At 33.1% G+C, this 27,221-nt stretch overlaps 2 protein-coding genes across 2 annotated transcripts; both read left to right on the top strand.

Moving 5' to 3' along the window:
- Window positions 10,799-14,910, top strand: LOC18594198 (probable LRR receptor-like serine/threonine-protein kinase At3g47570). The gene is made up of 5 exons (XM_018124272.1): window positions 10,799-11,713; window positions 12,145-12,216; window positions 12,467-13,237; window positions 13,338-14,453; window positions 14,549-14,910. The coding sequence occupies exons 1-5, from the start codon at window positions 10,828-10,830 to the stop codon at window positions 14,908-14,910; spliced, it is 3,207 nt and encodes a 1,068-aa protein (XP_017979761.1). The 5' UTR covers window positions 10,799-10,827.
- On the top strand, window positions 17,408-19,705 carry LOC18594187 (receptor-like protein 12). Its single transcript, XM_018124271.1, has one exon. It carries the CDS (start codon window positions 17,408-17,410, stop codon window positions 19,703-19,705), a length of 2,298 nt encoding a protein of 765 aa, XP_017979760.1.

Below are 27,221 nucleotides of genomic sequence, written 5' to 3'. Positions count from 1 at the left end.
TTTTATACTGTCATTGCATGCCACTCTTATTTTGCAAATGGCGCGGGAATCCCGATGATGGGATTTTCCCGAGGAGCTTGTAGAGACGAATTCTTCCGGGGATATCTCTAGGTGAGGAGAATTGCGAGACTTCACCAAAGCGTTGGAATGATCTTCGAATAATTTTTCAAAAAAAGATTACCGACTCCATCATTTAAAATAAACAAGTCATGACATCATTCTATGCTTGCATCATATGCATACGTGAGACCAAGTGAAAAACTCAGTCTAACAATCCAATTAAAAAAAATTTTTTTTTTTTAATAAAATAGGGATTAAACTAAGAAAAGGCTATATTAAGATAACTTAAGATTAAATGGTACCGTTCGTAGAACGGGCGTCACGGAGGTGCTAACCCTTCTCCTTGCGTAACCGCACTCCCGAACCAATCTCTAAAAACGTGGACCAGTTCTCGTTCTTTTGACGGACCTAAAATTAATTTAGGACTTCGTCGATTAGAATCGGGTTAATAGGTGACCAAACACACCTAGATAAAAAAGATGGTGGCGACTCCCACACTTTTGAGATTTTTAATTTTCGCCCCGCGTCTGACGGACGGGTTCCCGGACCCGCACGTCACGACAGATTGTTGCATGCATAAACTGACTTACGACACTTACAACATAAGCTATATCCAGTCTTGTGTGTGATAAATAAATTAATCTTCCAACCAATTGCTGATAACGACCCTTATCTGTTGGAACTTTATTTGTAAAAATTCCAAACTTATGATTCATCTCTATAGGCGTGTTTGTTGGTTTGCAAGCAAGCATTTTGGTCTCGATTAAGAGACCTAGCACATATTTTTGTTGCAAAAAGAAAACCCCATGTTTCGATCTTGCAACCTTAATCCCTAAGAGATATTTAAGTTTCCCCAAATCCTTCATTTCAAATTTAGCAGCCAAATATTCCTGTAATGCTTTCATTTAGTATGGGCCATCTCCCGTCAAGACCATATCATCAACATACACGATTAAAGTTGTTACCTTCCCCTCTTTGTGTTTTATAAACAAAGTATGGTCTAAGTTACTTTGCTTATAACCAAATGCTTTCATTATAGAAGAAAACCTCCTAACCCAAGCTCTAGGTGACTGTTTCAGCCCATATAGTGACTTCTTCAGTTTACAAACGTTCTTTCTACACAAAGAACTGTGTTTAATTCTTGGTGGTAACTCCATGTAGACTTCTTCCTCTAAGTCTTCATTGAGGAAAGCATTTTTAAGATCAAATTACTGTAAAGGCCAATCTCAATTTGCTGTTATAGATATAAGAATGCGAATTGTATTGATCTTGGCTACTAATGCAAAAGTCTCTTCATAATCCACCCTATACCTCTGTGTATACCCCTTTGTAACTAACCTTGCTTTATATTTATCAATGCGGCAATCTGCTTTGAGGTTCACTGTAAATACCCATCTATATCCAATCGTCTTCTTTCCTTTAGGTAAGGGAACTAGTTCCCAAGTAGCATTCTTTTGCAAAGCCTCCATTTCTTCGTTCATCGCCTTGATCCATTTAAGATCTTTTAATGCATCCTGCAAACTACTAGGAATAGATACAGTGGATAATTGATAATAGTGAGTGCATACAATTCAAACAATCTATGGGAGGACACATAGTTATTAACTGGGTATTTGACCTCGGCTTTAGGATCAAGTTCATATTATTTCTTTGAGACGCCCTTATTCGATCTTTGTGAATATTTAGGAACTATCCTTTTCTATAGGAACATGTGTTTCATGGGACTCATCTAGTATGGGATTCGGGATTTCATAGGATTCATCAAATATGGGATTTGAGATTACCTCATCCAATATTGGATTTGGGATTACCTAAGGGAGAACGTTCTGGGTTGATTCTTCAGTTAATAGTGTAGGCGTAGGCATGGGTAATTTTGAAGACTCTGTAATTGTAATGGAAGCACTTGATTTACTTGTAGGAAGAACTAACTCATCTCAATTTTAGGAATACCATCACAACATTGTTGAACACTTTTCCCAAAGCATTCAGTCACTTCCTCTAACTCCATAAACTCCTTTCGTCTACCATCTCGTTGTAACACATTCTCTTCACTAGAGCTCTCCCCCTGAAGAGAATGTCTAGAGACTCCCCCTAAATAATAAAGCTCTAATTCATGAAAAGAAATATCTAAGGTTACATGTAATTTATGAGTTTGAAGGTCATAACACCTATACCCTTTCTAAAAATGAGAATAGCCAACAAAGACACATTGTTTTGCACATGGATCAAGTTTGTTTTGCAAGCTTTTAGGAATGTGAACATATGCAGTGCAACCAAAAACTCATGGTTCAAGATTAGGGAGATGAGGAACTGAAAGTAAAGATCACATTTTTTGTAGGGGGTTTGAAAGTCTATTACTCGAGAAAGTATTCGGTTAATAAGGTAGGTAATGGATTTTACAACTCTTCCCCAATAAAACTGAAGCAGATTCATGCCAAAAAAAGAAGCATGAACCACTTCCAATATTTGTCTATTCTTCCTCTTTGCCAATCCATTTTGCTACAGATTATAGGTACAAAAAGTTTGATAACGAATCCCATGATGGCTCAAAAAATTGTTAAGAGACCTATCTTACTCAATACCATTGTCTGTTTGTAAAGCACGAATTTGCTTTCGGTACTGAGTGCCCACCATAGTATAAAATTTCTAAAATGTTGTGCATACATCACTCTTATTTTGAAGTAGAGATGCCCAAGTCATTCTAGTACATTCATCAATAAATGTAACAAAGTAACGAGCTTTAGAGATAGAAGAAATTTTTGTAGGACCCTAAACATCAGAGTGAATAACCGCAAAAGGTTTTGAACTTTTATTCAAACTTGGTGGATAAGAAATACGATGGCTCTTATCTAGTTCTCAAATATCACAATGAAAATTCAAATTATTTAGACTTGAAAAGAGATGTGGTTGTAACTTCCTAAGATAACCGAAAGAAAGATATCCCAGTCTTCAGTGCCATAACCATATAGTCGTTCGAGCCTTGTCTTTACTACTAGTTAGATTCGCCTTGCTGAATTTTGGTCTCCCACGTTCTATTAACTCCAAATAGTAAAGTTTGTCCGCCTAACACCATAACCAAGAACCCTCTAAGTCAGAATGTCTTGAAAAATGTAAAATAAGGGCCACAAGGTTACAGTGCAATCAAGAGCAGAGGTAATTTGGCTAACAGACAAAAGATTACATTCAAGGGATGGAATAACAAGAACTGTATCCAATGTAAGAGTATTGGATAATATGACAGATCCATTTTCCGATAATAGGACATGCACTACCATTCAGGGGCGGAGCTAGAACATTTTCAAAAGGGGGCTAAACAGAAATGGACATTAAATAGTTAAAGATAACTTTATATATAATTCAATTATCACTTATCTAAAAAATTAAATAATATTCAAAAGACATTGAACATACAAAAAAATACACATTAACAATAATGATGGTGTCATTTATATATATGATTGAATAAAACTATAAAAGGAGTCTCTCTCACTCTTTGCACGCAAGAGTGGAGAGAGAAAATAATTTTTCAAACTCAAATGAATTGCCTCTTTACTTTATATGCCCTAACTCTCTTCTTATTTTCTATTTGCTTTTTAAATTTCTAATTAACATATTGGGTTACTGGATTGAGCTATTGAGATATAATATGTTATTATAGGCCATTAGGTTGGACTGTTAAGATATAATATGCTAAGATAGGTTTAAATTTATATGAAAACTTAATAGGTTTGAATTAGCAGACTCACTTTTATTTTTTTATTTTTTTTTAAATTTGGTAAGCTTAACATATTAGTTTAGAATTCATTTGTTGGGCTTAAATAGCAATATGCTAACCATAATGACTCTAATTTTATCAAACAGTTTGAAGAATAAAACTAATTATTAAATAAAAAATTATTTTGAAAGCCATTAAAAATAAATATAATAAATAAAATTGTATTGAAAAAAATATAATTATTTCATTCTATCAATTTGTAGGTATATCCTTGTTACTTAAAGTTTGCAACATACATGCTAGAATGCATTGATTATTTTGAATAAAAAATTATATATTGATGAAATTCTGAACAACAATGCAACAGTGCAACATATTTTTGAGAATTACATAATAATTTATTTATTTTTAAAGATTAAAATTATAGAAAATAAAATCCACATAACAGAGAAAAGAAGAACATGACAAGTAGAAGATAGAATTCACATATAACATAATAAAAAAGAAAGAAAAAGAATATGACTGATGATTCGTAAAAATTTGTAAAAGAAAATCTGTAGAGATTTAAAATATATGAGTAAATAGAATAGAAACAAATAACTAAATAAATATATATAATAATATAAATTAAAAAAAATAAAAAAAACTTTAAAATTGAGTCAAACATATGAAAGTATTTTGTTATTCTTTATTTGTATTAATTATTAAATAAAAATTATTTTAGGGGTGCCATTAAGAAAATTTATAAAAAAAAATTATATAATATGTAAAATATTTTTACAATTTTGGGGGGGCTATGGCCGCCCCATCCCATAAAGAGGCTATGTCTCTACTACCATTAGCTATGGAGATAACAGATTAAGAAGAAGGGAGGACTGATTGTAACTGACTAAAGTCCTTAGTCATATGGTCAAATACACCTGTATCAATAATTCAAGTATTATTCTTAGAAGTTGTAGAGAATACAAATGCCTTACCACCCATACCTGAGTAGGCAATGTTTGCCGTAGGCTTCGATTGTTTTTCTTCCGTGGATGTCACCATGGCTTTCCCTGCAATCTTCTTTCAAGGTTTCTTTATGAAGTCCCACCACTCAAGATAGCCAATGATTTCATAACATCGCTATTTCGAATGACCTATTTCACCATCATGAGTACATACCAGAATATCAAATTTTCTAATTGATTGATTGGTTTAATTTTTTAAGGAGCTAGATGATGGTCCTTGCCGAGTTCGGTTAGCTAGCATAGCTATGCTCTCAAGATTCAGATGAGAGCCTCCCATTGTTTGTCTTTGTTGATATTCTCTCCTGACATATGCATACGTGCTTTCCAAATCAAGTTTTGGATCTTTTCGTAAGATTTCTCCACAAAGCTGATCAAATTCAAAGTCAAGTCCACTTAGAAAAATATGGACTCAAAGCCTAGCCATCGTGGAATACAATTGGAATACACCTTCAACTATTCCTTCCTACAACATAGTCCTGTGATCAATTTCCTGAAAAATAGCCACAAGTTCATAATAGCATATTGATAATGGTCGACCATTTTGTTCAGTAGAGAAAGATCTTTGGTTCAATTCAAAAATACAAGTCTCATCCGATCCATCATAGAAGGTTTTTGATACAGCTTCCCATATCTCCTTGGCTGTGGGAAGACGAATAAATTGTTATATCAGTGATGGACTCATTGAATCAATAAGCTAGCTTTTCACTTTGTGATCTTCAGTAATCCATGTTCCAAGATTCGAATCTCCAGGTGTAGGGTTTTTTTGCTTCTTCGGTGAGATTTCTAACTTTGTTGCAAGTGCCAATACGCATCTCCATGAGTTGAGACCATAATGAGTAATTTGTCTCATCCAATGTAATACCGGTAGGAAACACAGAATTGTCTTGGTGGACAATAATTAGTGGTGTTGGGTTACCGGGTACAGTTGGAACCATGGAATTGCTTGGTTCGGTTAAAACAATAGAATTAGTTTCTGCCATGTAGTTTCAGATAAATAGAAAAAAAAAACAAATGTGATGGTGATTTTTTAATACGAGATTTGTGTTAGAGAGTTCTTTTCAGATTAGAACTACTCTGATACCATGTAGAAAATATTCAAGATCTAAGTAAAGAATTAAACTGCTTGATCAAAAAATAAAGAATTACATAAGGGCTATTTATAATAGCTAACTAAACCTAAACCTACTTGGTGTGTAAGTAAAATAATTATAATAGCCAACTAAATCTAAACCTACTTGGTTTACAAGTAAAATAATTATAATAGCTAACTAAATCTAAACCTACTTGGTGTGCAAGTAAAGAAAATAGTAAATAAGGAAGTATTTTAACCCTAGACTTCCTTGGAGTACAAGCAAAGTAAAAAGAAAATAAGGAAATATTTTGCCTAAAATATTCTTAAAAATTAATAATTACAACTCATACTGACAGTAATCAAAATTATATGAAAAAAAAAAGAGAAATATATTATTTTATCAATACTCAGAGGAGAGGCTTTTCTTGTCATTCTTGCCTATGTAATTGCTCACCAAGGCCCCTCTTGTGAGTCCAAAAATCCCTTTGTCTTTTCCTAGACTTCGGCCAATAAAATTGAATTATTCCTCGTATCTTTGAAGTTGGCTGTAGCATCAAATAAATAAATAAATTGAGAAGCCATGAAAAATGACTTTCATCTAACTGTGGAAATCATTTGTCATGAGTTCACAATTTGTACTAGCTGTGAAGTCTAAATATGAAAGTTATTTTTCATGAGTTTAGTTCCAATTTAAGTTTTCAAATGCATGTTTAGATAATTGCAGAACATAAATTTCAACTCGAGTGGATTTATAAACAATTTATTTTTTTTCTTTCGGTATATATCTTGATTCTCTACTTGATATATGCTGAAGTAAGTACAGACCTATCTATTATGTCTTTGATTTAGAATATAGAAAGAGAATGATATGTATTAAATTTCTTCAGGAAAAGAGTACCAGAGTGATAACCCTTAACTTCCTTCCATGTTAATTGTTGTCAAAAAAGTCATTAATTAGTCAAGCTGGAATAATGTGGATTCTGAGAAATTAGAGGGTGTGTTGATAAATATTAATAGCATTTCCTCAGTAGTCGTTTTCGCTGTATTACAATGGTTACATTTTTTCTTATCAGTAATGGTTGATTTCTAAAGCCGAAATGTCTTATTGAAAACAATTGAATTGACAAGAGGGTAGCTTAACTTGTTTTCTAGGTGGTAGAATTTGAGGATATAAGTCATAAGTGCTCTATTGAAGACAATTAAATTGATAAGACTGTAGCTTGACTCGCTTTCTTGATGGCAGAATTTGATGATATAAGTCATAAGTCAATCAAAATATTTCCATTTTAAGTAGTCAATAATACAGGAAAATTTTCCTCTAAGTCTTACATGGTTAATTATAGCGTACTGTTGGAGTTAGAAAAGTTTTGTGGTTTTATATTTCAGTGTGGAAAATAATTAAACGACAATTAATAACCAAATCAGAAGATTTTTTCCCCTTTTCTAATTAATTTTAATTGGAAATTGAGTAATGCAGTGTATTAATTTCTTGTTGAAAAGTGAGCACTAGATTTTGAAGGTGCTATTATGAATAAAGAAGTTAGAAATGGATTGTATTGTCTTATATAACACCTGAATCTCAAAATAAGTTTCACTGAGATGAGATGCTCAATTTATCGAGATTGGAGGCAAATTTCAAGATTTGATCTCCGAATGAAGCACGTACCTGGATTTGATTAACACAAAGGAAGTTTATTTCGAAAGAATTTCTTGCAACTACTAAACTCAATGTAGAATAGATCTTAATCAACCATAATTTTGAAGTTTGGGCATACCAATTGACAAATTGAAGAATATTAACCTTAATGGAAATCGATTAAATTCAAGGGTCATTACCATGAAGAGCCAACGCAATGCGGTCTTCGTCGTGCCTGATCGGGAGAAGTATTCTGTAATTACTAAAAATTATGATTGGTTGTTGGAAGTAGTGTACCTTGACTTTAAGAAGCAACAAATCAAATTAAAACCAAGTGATGAATTCATGAGGGCAGGACATGTGACGTGTTTCATTTTGGGACATTTCATTTATACGAGGAAGTTCAAGGAAAAAGAGAGACATTCAAAACCTGGACCTCAAAGAGCATGCTTTTCTTTTTTCATAAGAATCAAGTTAAATGTATAACGTTTAATTGAAGTAAATCATTGTTGAAAATATGCATTTAATTTCTATTTGAGAGTGATTAGGATGAGGCAACAACTTTCTTCTGGATAGGATTCCATCATTTCCTACTCTGACTGGAAAAGAAAAAAACACGAGTAGTGGGAGGATGCTACACAAAGATCATATACCCTTACCATCTTTCCATGTTAATTCTCAAAAGAGACATTAGTCAAGGTGGCAGGTGGCTTTGTGATAAATCAGTTGAAATGTCAAAGAGACATCTCATGTCTCTTCAGTAGTCTTTTGCTGTTGTAAAATGGTTTACATTTTCTCCTTTTGTCAATATTTGGTTGATTTCTAGCTATGAATGTCTTATTGAAAATAATGGAATTGACAAGAGTGCAACTTGAACTTGCTTTTTGAGCTAGGTGGTAGAATATTGTGATCATATAAGTCTTAAGTCAACCACAATCTTTCTAAGTTACAAGTTGTAAATACAGGAAAAATGTTGCCTTCAAGTCATATGTACCATTATAGAGTATTGTTTGGGTTAGAAAACTTCATTGGTTTTCTAATTCAGCATTAAAATGACAACTAATAATCGACTCAGAAATTATTGTTTTTAACTTTTAATTAAAAAAGGAGTCAAATATTTCTACAGTATTGATCCTGTATCTTATTCCGGTTTTTCCTAATTGAAAAGTGAGCATTGAACTAATTTTAAAGCTTCTTTTATGTAAAGAATTAAGATGTCAGAAACAGATTGTATTGTCTTACCACACTTAATTAACTCACTTTCTTAAATGTTTAAACTTTGCTCAAAAATTTGATCCCTAAAGAAGCACTTATCTGGATTTTGTTGACAAAATGAAGCTTAGCCAAAAGCATTGCTTCCAAAAACTCCATCTATAAGTGATAATCATTCATTGAATCTTGCACTAATTGAGTGGTCTTCAATTTCCTCCATCTCAATTGAAAATTGGCTGCCCCTTATCTTGGGTCTTTTCTTCTTTTTTTTTTTTTATGGTTAACTCCATATCTTAGACATTTGACCACATTAACATTTGTGAAAGAAACTGAAAGATGTGATTTTTCCCACAATTTTTTCAAATTGGAAGTGGGAATTGAATCCCATACTAAAAAGAAAGATAGTAGAGAGTTTGTTGTTCAAACAGAAAGTAAAAATGTATTTAAGGGTCTATTTATTTTGACATAAAATATTTTTTAGAAAACATTCTCATGACTTATTTAAAAAATTAAAAATTTATTTCAAAAGTAAAACATTTTACAGGTCAACGGGAAAAACACCTGTTGGCAACATAAAATGTCTTATGCCCCTAAGGATATTTACCTTAAAAAATTTAATTTTAAATATAAATATTTAAATTGTTCAATACTATTAAAATTTTAAATATATATATTTTTAATGAAATCACTTAATGTAATAAAATTTTTATTTACAAATTGAATAAATCTTACTAATAATTATAATAAAAAATATTTCGATGATCGTAAATTAATGAATACAAATTTATAAGTATAGGTTTTGGATGTCATACACAATTGATGAATATTGATATTTTTGAAGTGTTATGGTAAAAAGCAATGAGAAGGAAATTAAATTGCTTGAAAATTAGAGCTTACTTTTATTATAGATGTGTGGTTAAATATTTTGGCAAACATCATTATTGATTTTGCCCACTTTCATTTTTATTATAAATTTTGATCTCAAATTAGTGAAAACCAAATGACATCATCAACTCCTATTTATCATTTAACACAAGATAACTCCACCAATGATGTGGAAAATATTTTTTACAAGATGGTCCAAATAAATTTAAATATTTTCAACTGTTTATTTAAATAATAGAAAATATTAATTTTTCTTGTCAAATATTTTACACTGAAAAAATTTTACTAAATAGACCCTAATATTTGATTCAATAATAAACATATATACATTTTTATTTAAAAAGTTAAATTTAAATTTTCAAATAAATAAAAAACAAAGATAATGTAGACTTATCGGTGGAGTAAATAATAAATAGATACATGGACCTGCAAAGCGCATTGCAAGAAAAACTAGTAGCTTGAAATTTTCAACCTTAATGACAAATGAGTTCGTCATGCATGATTGGGTTGAAGTATTCGAACCACGTCTGCGTTTGAGAAGACTTAATTAATTATAACCACCAAAAAATTCTTTGTTAGAATTAATGGGCCTTGACAGAAATTGATTTAATTAATTATAGCCACCAAAAAAATCTTCGTTAGAATTAATGGAGCTTGACAGAAAGTGATTTGTCTATAATTCACATTTTCATATGCTATTCTGTGAAGCTAATATTTTAATGGTTATATCTGTTTCGATGTTCATTTTTGCAGTCAGAATAAATTTTATAACGTATCTACATATATTTTCCTTAATCATAATTGTTTATTTTAGTAATTGAACAAATAACTCGATAATTTAATTTTAAAATTTTAACTTGAAATTTCAGATTTCAATCATGATTTGAGAGGAGAATGAGATTTTTGGGATGAAAGCGAGTTACTTCTCCTTATGTAATCGTGTAACACATCTATAAAAAAAAATAAATTGATGCTCTAATAAACTTTATAAATAAATTTTTTTTTTTTGGCCTTTAAACATGTCAATAAAAATGAATAAGAAATTATAATGTTGCATTTTAAGAATTTTTTCCAATATGCCAAAGCGGTAAATTTTCTCACTGTGGAAGGGCGGGGAAAGCGTGTGGAAATCGGTCCCATCACAATTTTGGCATTTTCTATATATTGGAAAAGAAACATCATCTTTCCCATTTATAATTCAGAAATTTTCCTTTCACAAGTTCCACTTCGACATAACTTCATGGGAAACACTAAGTTCATTCTGGCTCTTATGGTGGTGGTGTTGCTGCCTAATTTTGGGGTTTCATTCTCTATGAAATCAACAACCAACATCAGTACAGACCGATTGGCTCTTCTTGCACTGAAAGCCCGTGTCAACAGTGATCTTCTAGCCACCAACTGGTCAACTGCTACCACTATTTGCAATTGGGTTGGTGTCACTTGTGGATCTCGACACCACAGAGTCATTGCTTTGGATCTATTTGGCATGAATCTCTATGGAACCATACCACCAGACATGGGAAATCTGTCTTTCGTTGCTTTCCTTGGCATTGGAAACAACAGTTTTCATGGTTCGTTGCCCATCGAGTTGGCTAATTTGTGCCGGTTGAAATCTCTACTGTTGAGAAACAACAATTTCAACGGAGAAATCCCATCTTGGTTTGGTTTCTTCTCTAAACTTCAAAACTTGAGTTTGGCCGGTAATAACTTCGTGGGAGATATCTCATCTTCTTTGTGCTCTTTGTCAAAACTAGAGTTATTGAGCTTGTATAACAACAATCTGCAAGGACGTATCCCTGTGGAAATCGGAAATCTTTCTAGCTTGAGATTTTTATATTTGGGCGGCAATCAGCTTTCAGGCTCCATACCTTCCTCGGTCTTCAGCATATCTTCATTGCAACGGATTGCTCTTAGCGACAACCAGCTAATTGGTTCCATCCCGCTCAACATGTCTTTCAAATGTCAAAAGTTGGAAATATTATCCTTATCTTACAATGATTTGGAGGGAACTATACTAAAAGAAATTGGGAATTTGGCTATGCTTAAAATTCTCTATCTTGGTCGGAACAACCTTAAAGGTAAAAGAAAATTAATTGTTTTACCTGTTTTTCGGCTTATGATATCATGTGAATTTTCCACATCTTTCTTTTCTATATCTTTCTACTTTTTGATCATAGTGTCGCACTCTTTATTTAAATAATTATTTTTATTTAAATTAATTATTACCGTTCATTTTCACCTTTTTAATTTCTTTTTTAAATAATCAAGAATTTTATTTCTATTCTGTTCATGAATTATTCAATCAAAAATTCAAATATACTATCTACTTATCTATGTTCTTTTTTTTTCCAACTTTTTCTAATATATTTTCATTATATTATATAAATTTAACAACAGAAAATAATAAATTATTCACAAAGTGAAAGATTGCATTGCTTTGTATTATCTAAATTCTAAACTTTGTTTGATAATTTTGATAGTTTCATTTGACAAATAAATGGACCTTATATTTGTTGCTAAATTTAAAAATAATTAATGGATCAATTACATTACGCAGGTGACATTCCACAACAAATTGGCAACCTAACACTTTTGGAAGAACTTGCTTTTGGCGAAAATAACTTGACAGGTAATATGTTACATTTATTCTTATGTATGTTGAGTTTCTGCATAGTTGCAAATGTTATAAATATTTGAAAACTATTATTTACAAATCCCAACTGTTTCACTCTTTGTTATATATATTTACAATATAAAATATAAAAATAGAAATGTGTGTAAAACTTTGATGATTAATTTTGTTATTTGCTTCTGGATCATTGGAACAAATCCAAATGACTCTTGTGATTTTATGGCACGTAAAATACCACTTGAGATAGGCAACCTACCAAATTTGGTACTTTTGAATTTGGGATTGAACAGTATCTCCGGACATATCCCTCCTGGTATCTTTAATAGCTCAACTGTGACGCTCATTGACCTCAATTCAAACCATCTCTCAGGTTGTCTTCCATGGAGCACAGGACTATGGCTTCCAAAGCTTGAACGGCTTCTACTTGATATAAATGAGTTGAACGGAACAATACCTACCTCCATCTCCAATGCCTCTAAGCTAACAACGCTTGACTTGTCAGTGAATTCATTTTCTGGATATATTCCTGTTGATCTCGGCAATCTAAGAGATCTAGAATGCCTCAAACTACATTCTAATAATTTAGCTAGCACACTTTCATCCCCAAAATTGAGCTTTCTCTCATCTGTAGCATATTGCAAAGACTTGAGAGTCTTGGATTTTAGTTATAATCCATTGATCGATGCTGAACTTCCTATTTCTATAGGAAATCTTTCTATTGCGCTACAATATTTCTATTCTAGGGGCTGCAACATTGGAGGCAACATTCCGGAAGAGATTAGCAACCTAAGCAACTTGATCACCTTGTCCATAGGTAACAATCAACTGATTGGATCTATTCCCACCACAATAGGAAGATTAGAAAAGTTACAAGGTCTTTCTCTTGAAGGCAATAAGTTAGAAGGATTTATTCCATCTGACTTATGCCGTCTGAAGAGTGTGGGTTTCTTGGATCTCACAGAGAACAGATTGGTTGGACCAATACCAGCATGCTTGGGTGATCTCGTTTCTCTTAGAGGTCTATATTTGGGCTCCAATAAGTTTACAAACTCGATACCTTCCACCTTCACAAGGCTTATAGTTATCTTGGAACTAGACTTGTCTTCCAATTTTCTTAGTGGGGCTCTCCCAAATCGACATTGGAAAGTGGAAAGTTGTTATTCATATTGATTTTTCCAACAATCAATTATCAAGTGAAATTCCGAGTAGCATTAGTGCTCTTGAAGACCTAGCTTATCTTTCTTTATCCCGTAACAAATTGTATGGGTCTATACCTGAGTTATTTGGTGGGCTGATAGGATTGGAATTCTTGGATCTATCAAGGAATAATTTTTCTGGAATTATTCCAAAGTCCTTGCAAAAACTCTTGTATCTCAAGTATTTGAATGTCTCATTCAATAGATTGCACGGAGAAATTCCTAATGAAGGACCCTTTGCCAACTGCTCAATTCAATCATTTGTGGGGAACGAAGCACTATGTGGTGCGTCTCGACTGCAACTCCCACCATGCACAAGTAATTCTGCTCAACATTCAAGGAAAGCTACTAAGCTTATAGAATTTATTCTATTACTAGTTAGCTCAACGCTATTAATTCTAGCCTTAATTGTCTTTCTCTTCCAAAGTGGAAGAAAGCATTCAAAGCAACAAATTGATCGAGAAAATTCCATTGGTTTAGCAAAGTGGAGAAGAATTTCATACCAAGAGCTTCATCAAGCCACAAATGGTTTTTGTGAAAGCAAACTACTTGGTGTGGGGAGTTTTGGCTCAGTATACCAAGGTGCTCTTTCAAATGGATTGAACATTGCCATAAAAGTCTTTAATTTGGAGGTAAAAGGATCATTTAAGAGCTTTGACATTGAGTGTGAAGTCTTGCGCAACATTCGCCACCGGAATCTAGTCAAAATCATCAGTAGTTGCTGCAATGTTGATTTTAAAGCCTTGGTACTTGAGTTCATGCCTAACGGAAGCCTTGAGAAGTGGTTGTATTCTCATAACTACTTTCTTGATATCTTGCATAGGTTGAACATTATGATTGATGTGGCCTCCACATTAGAATACCTCCATCATGGTCAAATAATTCCTGTGGCCCATTGTGATTTAAAACCCAACAATGTTCTGTTAGATGAAGATATGGTTGCACATTTGGGTGATTTTGGCATTGCAAAGCTGTTAGCTGAAGAAGATTCAACGGTACAAACCATAACACTAGCAACAATTGGGTATATGGCACCAGGTAATACTTAAACTTTAGATTTTTTTTTATCCATTATGATAATTCGTGTAAAATCATTTCATACTTTAACTGTCGTTTTCATCACTTACATGTAGAATACGGAACACAAGGAGTTGTTTCCATAAAAGGTGATGTGTATAGTTTTGGTATTCTTCTAATTGAAACCTTAATAAGAAAAAAACCCACAGGTGAAATGTTTGTTGGAGAAATGAGCTTAAAACATTGGGTGACTAAGTCATTACCATCTACATTAACTCAAGTTGTAGATGCCAATTTGCTAAGCAGTACCAACGAGCAAGAACATTTTGCAATAAAAGATTGTGCATTGTCTATTTTGCAATTGGCGTTAGAATGTTCAGAAGAGTTGCCAGAAGAGAGGATTGACATGAAAAATGTTGTTGCTCAATTAAAGAAGATCAAAATCAAGTTTTTGAAGGATTCTAAAAGGCGGGCTTGATGAAAATACCATCGTATTGATGACATTTCAATTGGACTCCTTTTAATCCCAAATCGAGAAAAAAAGTTTGAGTGCAGGTTCAACGTATCAGTGTCAAGGTGCTTTTATTTTACCTAGTAATTGGTTGTTTCCTTTTTTGTTTTTTTAATTTTGGAGGCAAGTGTCTGTCTTGATTTCCTTTTCTTTGTATGATGGTTGCTTTAGGATGTTGTCTTTAATTTATTGAATTTTCCTAACTTTATTTAGTTTTTTGTTATGCTATGAAAACTCAGCCTAAATAATTTTTTTTTACTATATTATATAGATCTATTTTATTGGATGGATAACTTTTGGTTTATTTATAAATTTATTTTATATTATAATATATATTAAAAGTTATTTGATGTAATTATAATTTTTTATTTGTAAATATAATCTCGTAAAAAACATTTATATGGAGGTATAAGATTTAGTTTATATTGCTTATATTTCTTATAGGAAAAATGAAAAATAAAGGTTAGAAACCTGTACAAATATAACTTTTAGAGGTGCCCAAAAATTAGGTTTTTTTTTTTGAAAATTATGTATTTCATTAACTTGTAATAGCTCAAGTTTTCAGTGAATTCTAAACTAAGGACACAATTAGGTTCTAGTTGTTACATTGTTAATCAATTATAATATTTTAATATGATTATCCTTGTAATATTGGTGATGCATAGTCTTGAAACAATCAATATGAATAAATAAATATTAGAGATTACTTTTGATTTGTCTTTGTAAGTGCATTATGTTATTGGACATGGACTGGGATGATCTGGGCTGAGATGAAGTGTCTGGGCCTACAAAAAAAATGGGACATCAGAGGTTTTCTTGTGATACCTTTTCTAATGCTTTATAAGTGAGTGAGAACTCATCAAAGAAGGAAGAGAAGGAAAGAATAGAGAGGGAGAGGATATGAGAGAGAAAGGGCAGATAGTATTACGGTTGGTATCCTTCCCTGACAGCTGACAATTTTTTGGGAATGTATAGCCTGTCCTTTTTGGGACAGATGGAATATCTGTTCTTAAAATCACGTAAGAACCTTTTGATAGGACTCCTTATGTCTTTGGGCCTTAGGCCTGCTCACAGCACATTACATATAATGCAGGTAGGCGACGGAGGGTCATGAAATTGGGGTTTGAATAGCGAGAAATTAAGGTGATGATTTGATTGAGCAAGTGATGGTTGATTCTGATTTAAGTTCTCTCAAAGTTCTCCAAAATATCAAGTAATTACACAAGAATTGGAATAGAGCACAGTAAGATGATATACTCATAATAACTTGGTCACTATTTATCTTCACAATTCTATGTTAAAGTAAACTTTAGTTTCTGTTACAGAAACTTCAGATATATAAGAAAGATAATAAGGAAATTCATGTTTTGTCTGCTCAGGTTACCGAAATTGATTAAGGAAGCTACATTTTTCCTTTTAAGTTTATTTTTCAAATCATCAAAAGAAAATCGAGGAAAGAAATTAATTCGATGCACATTAGTTTTGGATTTTCATCATTCTTTTCTTACACTACTATTAGCTTGCAAGCCAATTTTTTGGCCTGCATATGCTAACCAGTTTTTATTTTTTATTTAATTATTTGTTTTCAAGGTAAAATTGAAATGCTGAAATAGCTATGTGTTCAAGTTTTAACAAAGTTTTCAGCATTGGTTTTAAGTTTTAACAAAGTTTTAAGTTTCTAGCCACCATTAATCATAGCCCTTAGAGCCGGCCATACCACCTCACTTAATTAGTTCCTAAATAAAAGTTTGAAGCCTGTACTACTCTGATAAAGCCTCAAGATTACTCATTGTACAAATCTTTGTTTTCACGTGCATAATGTTACTCCGGAAACTAAATGTTATCAACAAAAACTAAGCCTAATAATCTTGTGATCAACAATGTTCTTAGTCAAAACCGGCAAGTATTCTATATCTGCAGCCTTGCACCAAAACCTTCTCTGATTTGCCTTTATGCACAAACTACTATTTTACACCTTGTTCTAGTGCTTCTGTCACCATTGAGACGTTGATTTAATAACTTTTCTTTATGTGGAAACATTTGATCATATTAAAGTCAAAGGTTTACTTTCTTTTTGCTAAAGACAACCCCCTTTGTATCCAATATGAAAAGAATCTGGGATAAGATTCATTTATTATATTTTAATGTTCATTATAGGCATTCCTGCGTCTTAGTTATAAATCCAATAAAATAAAATGTGACACAGGAATTAAAGATTAACGTGATAGAAATAAAGTCTCCCTAATAAGTTCTTTCGAATTTAAGTCCCTTCCACTAGAAAAGATACAGGAAAGTTGCCCAAATGGGCGATCATTGTATAATTGACAAATGGAGTAGATATAATAGCTTGCTTGGAGCATAGTTTCCAAGCGCAACTTGTATAAAGACCAGAACCCGTCTCTCTTCAGTCTTCATAATTTCTCATACAATCCAATTCTTCACTTCTTTCAGTTCATAAAGAAAGATGGGTTGTTGCCCAGTGCGGCTTTATCAAATGCTCTGCTTCCCTTTTGCCTTCTTACTCTTTCAAGTTAATTCTTCATCGATATCCCTTCTATCATCTCCTCCTCCTCCACAATTATGCCTTCCTCAACATAGTTCTGCTTTGATCCGGTTCAAGAACAGCCTGTCTTCTTTTAAAGAAATTAACATCCCGTCTTTTCCCATTGGCTCTGAAATATGCAGAGATTCTGATCCCAAGACAGAATTCTGGAACCAAAATACAGACTGTTGCTCCTGGGAAGGTGTCACATGCCACAGCATGACGGGTCGCGTGATTGGCCTTGATCTCAGTTGTAGTCCACTTCGAGGCAGTCTTCCATCCAACAGCAGCCTCTTCCTCCTTCAGGATCTCCAGTGGCTTAACCTTGCTCACCTCCAATTTTCTGGTTTTCAAATTCCTTCTGAGTTTAATAAGTTAAGGAGTCTAAGCCATCTCAATCTTTCCTATACAGGGGTCCACGGTATGGTTACAGGGCAAATCTCTCCTTTGTCAGAACTGGTTTCACTTGATCTGTCATCTCCTCAATTAATGCTCGATAACCATCATTTTAACATGCTTGTGCTTAACCTAACAAAGTTAGAAAATCTTTTCCTTGACCATGTGGATATGTCTTTGGTTAGACCAAATTCCTTTCGGAACTTGACTTCCTCCTTAAAGCGTTTGAGCCTCTATGGCTGTCAACTGCAAGGGAAATTTCCAAGTGAAATTTTCAGCTTTCCATATCTAGAAAACATCATTTTAACCAGAAATGATAATCTCAGTGGCTATCTCCCTAAATCAAATTGGAGTACTCCCCTTAGATTTTTGCACCTTTCAAGAACAAGTTTCTCAGATGAGTTACCAGACTCAATTGGAAATCTTGAAAACTTGGAAGAACTTGACCTTTCTTTTTGTCATTTCACAGGGTCAATCCCTTCATCTCTTGGAAACCTCACCAAAATCACTTTCTTAGATTTAAAATCTAACAATTTTGAAGGTCAAATTCCAGATGTTTTTGGGAACTTTAAGAAACTAAATAAGTTGGATTTTTCTTCTAACAATTTCCATGGGTTATTGCCCTCATCAGTATTTAACCTCACTGCAGTTACTGACATGGCTTTGAACAATAATCATTTAGGGGGTCCCCTTCCATACAACATAAGTGGACTCTCAAATCTTCAAAGCCTCTTTTTATCTGCAAACTTGCTTAATGGCAGAGTACCAGGTTGGTTGTTTAGTCTACCAGTGAACCTTGCTTTTCTTGATCTTTCATCAAATAATTTGAGTGGCAGCATTGAGTCATGCATGCTCTCAAAGCTTAGAAATTTATGGAGGCTTGATCTTTCAAATAACAGTTTATTATCATTAAGTAGCTGTAGCAATGATGTGAATTCCACCTTCCCCAAGCTGAATATTTTGTGTTTCTCTCCTTGCAACATACACCAATTCCCAAGTTTCTTGAGAGCATCCGAGACTTTGTCCCATTTAGATCTTTCTAATAACAAAATTCAGGGTTCCATTTCCAAATGGGAAGCCGAAGGGTGGGAGAGTTTGATCTATTTGGACCTTTCTTTCAATTTGTTGACAAATGTAGAGCAATTTCCTGGGAAGAATCTTCAGACAATTGACCTTCGTTCAAATTCGCTTCAAGGACCACTTCCAACTCCACCACAGTCAATAAATCATCTCTTGATTTCAGAAAATGAACTGACTGGCGAAATCCCTTCAGGGTTTTGCAATATAACTTCCCCTCTAGTCCTCGACTTGTCAAAGAACAACTTGAGTGGAATCATTCCAAGATGTCTTGGAAATTACCACTCCCTCTCTGTTCTGGATTTACGAATGAATAACTTCGATGGCAAAATCCCAAGAATGTGTACTGATGAAGGTAGTTTGTTGAGAAGTCTTAACCTCAACAACAACCAACTAGAAGGACCCATGCCACGATCTTTGGTGGATTGCAGTGAATTGGAAGTTCTAGATTTGGGCAACAACTTGAATGACTCCTTTCCTCATTGGTTAGGTGTACTTTCAAGGCTGCAAATCCTTGTCCTGCGTTCTAATAAATTTCATGGCCCAGTGCAAAATTTGAGGGGCACATCTTTCATTACTAGTTTGCGAATCATTGATCTCTCTCGAAATGAGTTCAATGGCCACTTGCCAACTAAATTCTTTCAAAATTTGAAGGCTATGAAGGATATGCATGAAGAGCCAACCGGTCCAACTTATATTGAAGAGTTACCTTATTTTGATTCTATTATTTTAACAATCCAAGGATAGGAGATAAATTTTGACAAAATATTAGAAATTTTCACAATGATTGACTTTTCAAGCAATCAATTCGAAGGACAGGTTCCAAAAGTAGTGGGAGAACTGAAAGATCTTGTGGTGCCCAACTTCTCTCATAACAGCCTAACAGATCAAATCCCATCATCATTGGGGAATTTGTTAGCACTCGAATCATTAGATCTCTCATCAAATAAGATTGAAGGAAGGATCCCTATGCAATTAACGAATCTGATATTTCTTGCCTTGTTAAATGTTTCTCACAACAATCTCGTGGGACCTGTTCCTAGAGGAAATCAGTTTGATACTTTCACAAATGATTCCTACACTGGTAACTTACAGTTATGTGGGTTTCCGTTGTCAAAGGTATGTGGCGAAAGTGAGGGAACAGAACCTCCTCCATCAATATTTGATGAAGATGATGATAATGGAAGAGCACTTACTTGGAAATTTGCAATGATGGGATATGGATGTGGACTTGTGTTGGGATTGAGCATGGGATACATTGTATTCACAACAGGAAAACCAGCTTGGCTAGTGAAGATAATCCAGAGAGCCCCAAACCATAAAGTCAGAAGGCAAATCCACAAAACTAGAGGAAGAAGAAATAAGCCAATACAACCAGTACTCTAAAGTCAGCTGTTCCATATAAATATCAGCAACTCTTCAAAGTTTGATAAATAGTTGCCAATAAAGATTTTAACTCTATGTATTCTTTTTTTTTTTCCCATAGTGACCTAATTATCAAGAGGTTGGGGTTCTTTACTTCTGTAGGATCTGCTAAAATGTAAGCTTCAGCTATTCTTTGTAAGCATGTAACACATTGCTGCTTGGATTCATTTTGTCCTTTTAGTAATATTGAAGAGAATATTGTTTTTGTTTCCAAACTTTATTTCTTCTAGTTGTTGAGGTCTATACTGGGAAATGTTTGAGGTCCAAAGAGGAAATTCTAGATTTCATTATTGAAAGTTGCAGATCAGCAATTGGTTTTTTGTTTTGTTTAGCTCTTTGGATTAATTTTTCTACAAATTCTAGTTCATTCAATGCATACTCACATTTACTTTATAATCAGTGCAAAAGATAAATACTAGTGATCTAACAAGTTCACTTTAAAGTTACCTCTCCACCTAATGGTGGTACTTAATTAGATTCTGATGTTTTGGTTTTCGAAATTCATGTTTTCTTTGGTCAGAGATTTCTAAATTTAGTAAGGGAGGCTGTTTTCTCCTTTTCGATTTGCTTTCCTAAATTACTAAAGGCAAGTGAAGGGAAACTCATTACAAGCACCTCATGTATGTATTAGTTCCATCACTGTTTTCACTACTACTTAACTTACAAGGCAATATATGTTGACCTACTTAAGCTTTGCAGTTTCTTTAATACTTATTTCTTTTAGAAGTAAAACTAAAATGCTGAGATAGCTATGTTCAATTTCAAGTTCTAAAGGAAAAGATTTGATTTCATGTTTCTAGTAAGGTGTCAAAAGTCATTGCCAGTCGGGCTTCCTCAAGCTTGATTTTTAACACAGTTTTGCAGCATTGATATCACTCCAACAATCTTTCCCTAACACACATTAAACCGGCAAATTAAGTAGCAACCAAGCCACCACTGATGGCTTCCTTTCTATTCACTCTCCGCTTCTTTCTCTTGCTGTTCCTCTACGTACCAACCTCTATTCTCCATGGCGAATCTCCACAAAAGAAAGGATCTCCTTAGATCAAATCTCATCTCTCAACTGACCAGCACAATACCCTCCAATGACAACTCACCGACTCTCTACTTTGAAGTAACCAAACCCATCAAACGACCAAATACTAAACCATGTTCACCTTGTTCTTCAGCATGATTTTGGTTTCACTTATGGAAGACCCCCAATTCCTGTAAACTACATCCCTCCTCATTGTTACTCTCAAAGTTTCACCAAAATTGTGCTTGAATGGAAGGCAACATGCAAGTCTAATTATCCAAGGGCATATGTCAATCTTACTAATCAAAACTCTCGCCAAGCAAGTCTAACTCCCAAACATGCAAAGATATTGAAATCTATAAAATGCTAAGAATTAATGGAATGAGTACAACCACAAAGCAAGTAACTGACATCCTTTCAACCGAATTAAGCATGTTCAAAACATTTAGGCCAAAAATACTAATACACATATAGGTATCAAAATAGAATTTTGAGTAATCTCATTCAAAAACATATATTTCAAAATTTTGTTTTCAAATTATAGAAGTCAATATAATTTCACTTCAGCTAACAGAGTTAACAAAAATTTGAAACTTTCAAATATTAGAACCAAACATAATTTCATACCAATTTCAGATTTTATTGATCTACTATTGCTGAGATTCGACCTCATGCTCAAACATGAAAATAATCAATAATTAAAATAGTAACGCAGCAGAAAAATAAAATAATATTTGATCAGAGAAACGGTCAAATCCTACAGGATCAATATTTGTGTTTTTCATATAACTTTTAAATTAATAATGAACACTCATAAGTTTAAGAGTTACATACCTTGCTCTAGATATCGTAATCAAGAGCCAATTAAATCCAAATCTTTGCTTCTTCACCTTTAAGATTTGTCAAATCTTTAGCCACCCAAGTATTTGGCCTCTAGCAGTAATCCACATAGTGATTGAATAAGACCTTCTCAAAGGTAGGATTTTTACTTGTGCTAGCAAGTATTGTTTCTAAAACAAAAGGACCAAAATTCTTGCTGAATCTTTTTTTTTTTTAGACAAAGAAAACTATTTTTTCTTTTCTTATTTTATGAAACAGCCGAAAAGTGGTTTGGAGGCTTCTAGTTCTAGTTTGCTAATATAATATATTTATGTAGCCAAACTAATTTGTAACCCTAAATACAACAGTTGTATTTTAATTTAATTAAGTCTCTGAAAACTTAATTAATTTTTCACTTTATTTGGATCTCTTTCAATTAAGTCCAACTTAATTAATTATCCTTATTTAATCTCAATCATGTCACTTAATATGTGTGACCCATTAGGCTTCTAACATGTTGGCAATAAATATAAATTATACTCAAATATCAATTTGATAATTAATTTATATTTATAAATCATGAGCGGTATCTAGCAATACATCATAATCATCCAAATGTTAAAGAGTCAATTAAAGAATTTGACAAAGCCCTTCAGTGATAAGCCCCTCAGTGCAATACGGTCCTTTCATCAACTATCCCGGATATGTAATTAAGCATGGCTCAATGTCTACTTATAACATTCCATATTAGTTTCCATAAGTTATGACTAACCTTATGAAATTAGAAAACTAACTTTCCTCAAATTCATCATACTTTGGCCAAAGACTTTATACAAGTTAATCAAGAATTGAGAACAAGTGAGATACATCCCCTCATATCACTTGGGGTGATGAATTCTCTCTTGACCACTCATTCACCTTCGCATGCTTCATGGCATACCCAAAAGCACCATGTTTAGGCATCTAGTTACTTCCAAACCCGTAAGGGTGAAATCAAAGTATGTCCTTCCCCATACAAGATGACCTGGTGTTTCAAGTCTAAGGACTAGTTGCACGACTATCACATGAGAACATTTTTCATAGACACTTGAGTGAAATACCAAATGGAGTTCTCATAACGGGTCATGTTCAGTGAACTTGTTTTTTAACAATCACCTACACGTTATCCTCAAGTATCTCATATGCTTTAATCTATGAGATCAATTGCTTACTTCTCAAGTAAGGAGGCTTAACATGTACCAGTCTTTGAACATTGTCAATGCCCTGTCTTGACAATACAATGACTATGAACAATTTTAGGAATATGGCTTTGATGCATAGTGATCTCATAATTGTAACAGCTTTACAATTCTCTTACAAGGCCTTTATGTTCCATGGGCTTCACCCAATTAATACTTAATAACTCCTTATTATTGTACTAACATGAAGGAAAGCCTCTATCACATATAATTATGAGATTAAATATGCATTAAATGACAATATATATATATATATATATATATATTTCTTGACCAATCCAATTGGCTCAAGGGCATATACCAACAACTATAACATGCTACCATCACACTTAACCCTTGTGGCATAAGTAAATAATGAAACCACAATTAACCCCAATAGAATGATGTCATGACCCAATTCAAGGTTCACGATCGGCGCAAAGGTATCGAAGGAAATTACCCTCTTAACCCAGGCAAGCCTAAATAGTGATTAAATCATGTACTCACAAGTACACCAACATAAACAAGATTAATTATGTGTATAAGAAAATATGCTAATCATCCTGCACGCTCACATGCTCAACAATGCAAATGCAAATAAATATAAATCTAGGCATCAACCATCTCGTGGTGGATACCACCCATAAGCCATCTCATGGCAAAACATTCAGAGTATAATTATCACAGAGTATTGATTATTACATGACATAAATAAGTCAAGTTTATAATCGTTTGAAATATAGAGACAGACTTGACCAGCGAAGTACGACACAATAAAAAGGCTAACACCTACTGGATGCCATGACGATCACTTACCAGATCAACCACAAAAGGTAGCCCATCCTAAGTGGAAAGCGTGCCAAGTAATCTACTAATCTGTAAAAAATAATAGGTAATAACGTGTGAGTCACAAAGACTTCGTGAGTAGATATGAGGAAGGGGAACAAGCAAATGTGGAAGAGTATTTAGAAAGTACAGTTTTAGAATCATGCAAATAGATAAAAATCAGTATTTGTTAAACTCGCCTTTTCAAGAATTATAAACCAAGTCTCGCTTACCAAGCATCCTCACTTATCATCTCTACTTACCGAGCATGTCAACAATAACTAGTCGTTAACCAAACCAATTTCATAACCTTTGCATTCGTTATCTTTCAAACGTCCTCAAGAAACATATGCTTTTTACTCACTCCAAGATGATGTCTTTCAACTGGTTCAAGGATGGATAGTTCCTTTTATAAAACATGGTTGTAAAACAATTCATAAACCGTTTTAGAAAAATATTTGAAAAATTTAGAAGTCAATCAAAAGTTTGATTAAAACATTATTTTTCAAGAATGTTTGAAACATAATTTGGGTATTTTCAAGGCTTATCTTCGAAAATGAAATCATTTCTTCATTAGAAAAGCTTTTGAAAATGTTTAGTCTCATAAATAAGCCTGATCTATTGATACATGGGACCCATGTGTCGATAGATTCCTCGAATCTATAGATACATAGAAGACAGATTGCAAATTTAAAGGTTCTGTATTGAATCTATCAATACTTCAAGAACAAGTATCAATAGATTTGCTACAAAGGGTAAAAATTTAGCCTAGAACTCATCATTAAGACCTCTACTAAGTCTATAAATCAACCATAGACAAGTACACAACATATATGCAACAAATTTACAATAGTTATAACACAATAAACCAATTCAAGAATGAGTTAAACAATGTTTTAGTCTAAATCACCACATTAGACATTCATCCCTTAATGTTTAGCCTAAATCACCACATTAGACATTCAATCAATCAAAATGGAGCTCTAACCAAGGACAACCAAACCACCTAGTGTCTTCACACTAGAACCGAATAGTCCATTACTCTATGACTGATAACTATTCATAAAAAGGTAGTACTTCGTTAGCTACCAAATCTAGCGAGTCCTCGGGGAATTTCTCAACCAACTTAAGCTTCTTCTCATTGTGCACAATGACTAGTGTTCCCTACCTCTACCTATAGGTCCTTATACCAATAGGCTCCAACAACCACAATACACAATTCAATATACAATGAGTAATAATCCAAGAAACAAACAATTCATCAATAGACATAATTATAATCCTTAGTCAAACAACCATCACTACATCCATAATAATTAACGACAAGTACCATGGCATTTATAAAGAGAAAACATTTATCATACATCTTTTTAAAATCCATCCATCACGCATCAATCATTCACAAATGAGATGTTAAGGTATAAACACATTGAAATGCTTGTCCCCCATTTTCAAATACCATATAGTAGACTATACATAGCTAATCTATAGTTTTCACAAACATCCTTGACAACATTTATTCACCACACAAATGTAGTTAAAATCATTTTTATGCAAGGCTAAAGGATTGGCATGCTTAATTTTATCAAAATAATTAAAAACACCACATCCACTCACCTCAATGAAGCGTGCCTTGCCCTCCAAGTATTTTTTTCCAACATTTTGGCCTCTTAAAAGTTGAATCCTTCTCCACAAAACCTAACACAAGGTTTCCAACAATAATACTTTATTCCTCTAAGCTAATAATCATCAAATCATTCCTCAAAATTTTCTAACAATGCTTAATCCAAAATCCAGCATCTAATCTAACCTCTAACTAAAGGATTTAAATCAACTATATGATAGAGTTAAAGCAACTTTACCTTGGTGAGCTTGAGAAGCTCAAAACCAACTCAAAAACCTATATTTCAAGATTAAAATGAATTTCATCAACTTTTTAAAATTTTTAGAAATCTAAGCTTAAGATTAAACAGTTAAAAATTGATTATTTACCTTCCAAATCACTTAGGATGGAAAACCAAGCTTAGAAATCACTTTAAATCTTCAAAATCCTTTGATTTGATGAAAAATGGATTGGAAAGCATAACGTGGTAGTGTTTTTGAGAGATAACCTAGTTTTTTCCATTTTGGGAAAAGTATGAGAGTTTAAGGGTTTTAAATGGAGGGTAAAAATACTAAAATGCCCATTTTTTAATCTAGACATCATCTATCAATAAATCGGGTCTATCTATTGATAGATTTGATAATTTATCGATAAACGTTCATCAGATTTTAAATTTCAATATTTTTGGGTTGATGTATCGATAGATACACTCCAAATTGCAGTTTTAAATCCAAAAATCAATTCTTTTGACCCCAAAAAGACTCCAACTCTAAGGTAAATTTATATGTTCAATAAAATGTGAATTTCCAAGCTAAAATGCTTTTATAAACACGTTAGAAATGTTAAATCACTAGCTCACCAAGTTAGGTTACAATTCTACCCTTTATCTAAGAATGGGATTTCACACATGGATCAAAATCAAAACCACAATTAACCCTAGCGGCATATGTTAGAAGCAACCATTGGCTGCACTGAATAGATATCACAAATATCACTATTCTGTAATCACTAATGTGGTTGAGAGATTGATCTCTAATCATATAGTATATGTCGACATGGCCAACATTTAACCCCCATTGGTAGGGTCAAAGCATAGCCATACTAAAAGACAAACAAAACATTAGATTACCTAATTTCATAAAATAGTATATCCACTTTCTCAAAACATATCTCATGCACATTAAAAATATAATCATTTCAAACTAAGTATTTACAAAGATAGTAATATATGTACACATTAAACAAAATCATATTCGAATTTCAAAATCAGAAATCATGCTTTGCATAATTCATATTCTAAATCCAACATACAAAAATTATATATATATATATATATATATATATATATATATATATATA

Source organism: Theobroma cacao, chromosome 7, assembly GCF_000208745.1.
Source record: "Theobroma cacao cultivar B97-61/B2 chromosome 7, Criollo_cocoa_genome_V2, whole genome shotgun sequence".
NCBI lineage: Eukaryota > Viridiplantae > Streptophyta > Magnoliopsida > Malvales > Malvaceae > Theobroma > Theobroma cacao.
Note: the sequence above shows the minus strand (reverse complement) of the source record. Positions and strands in the feature narration are given on the sequence as shown.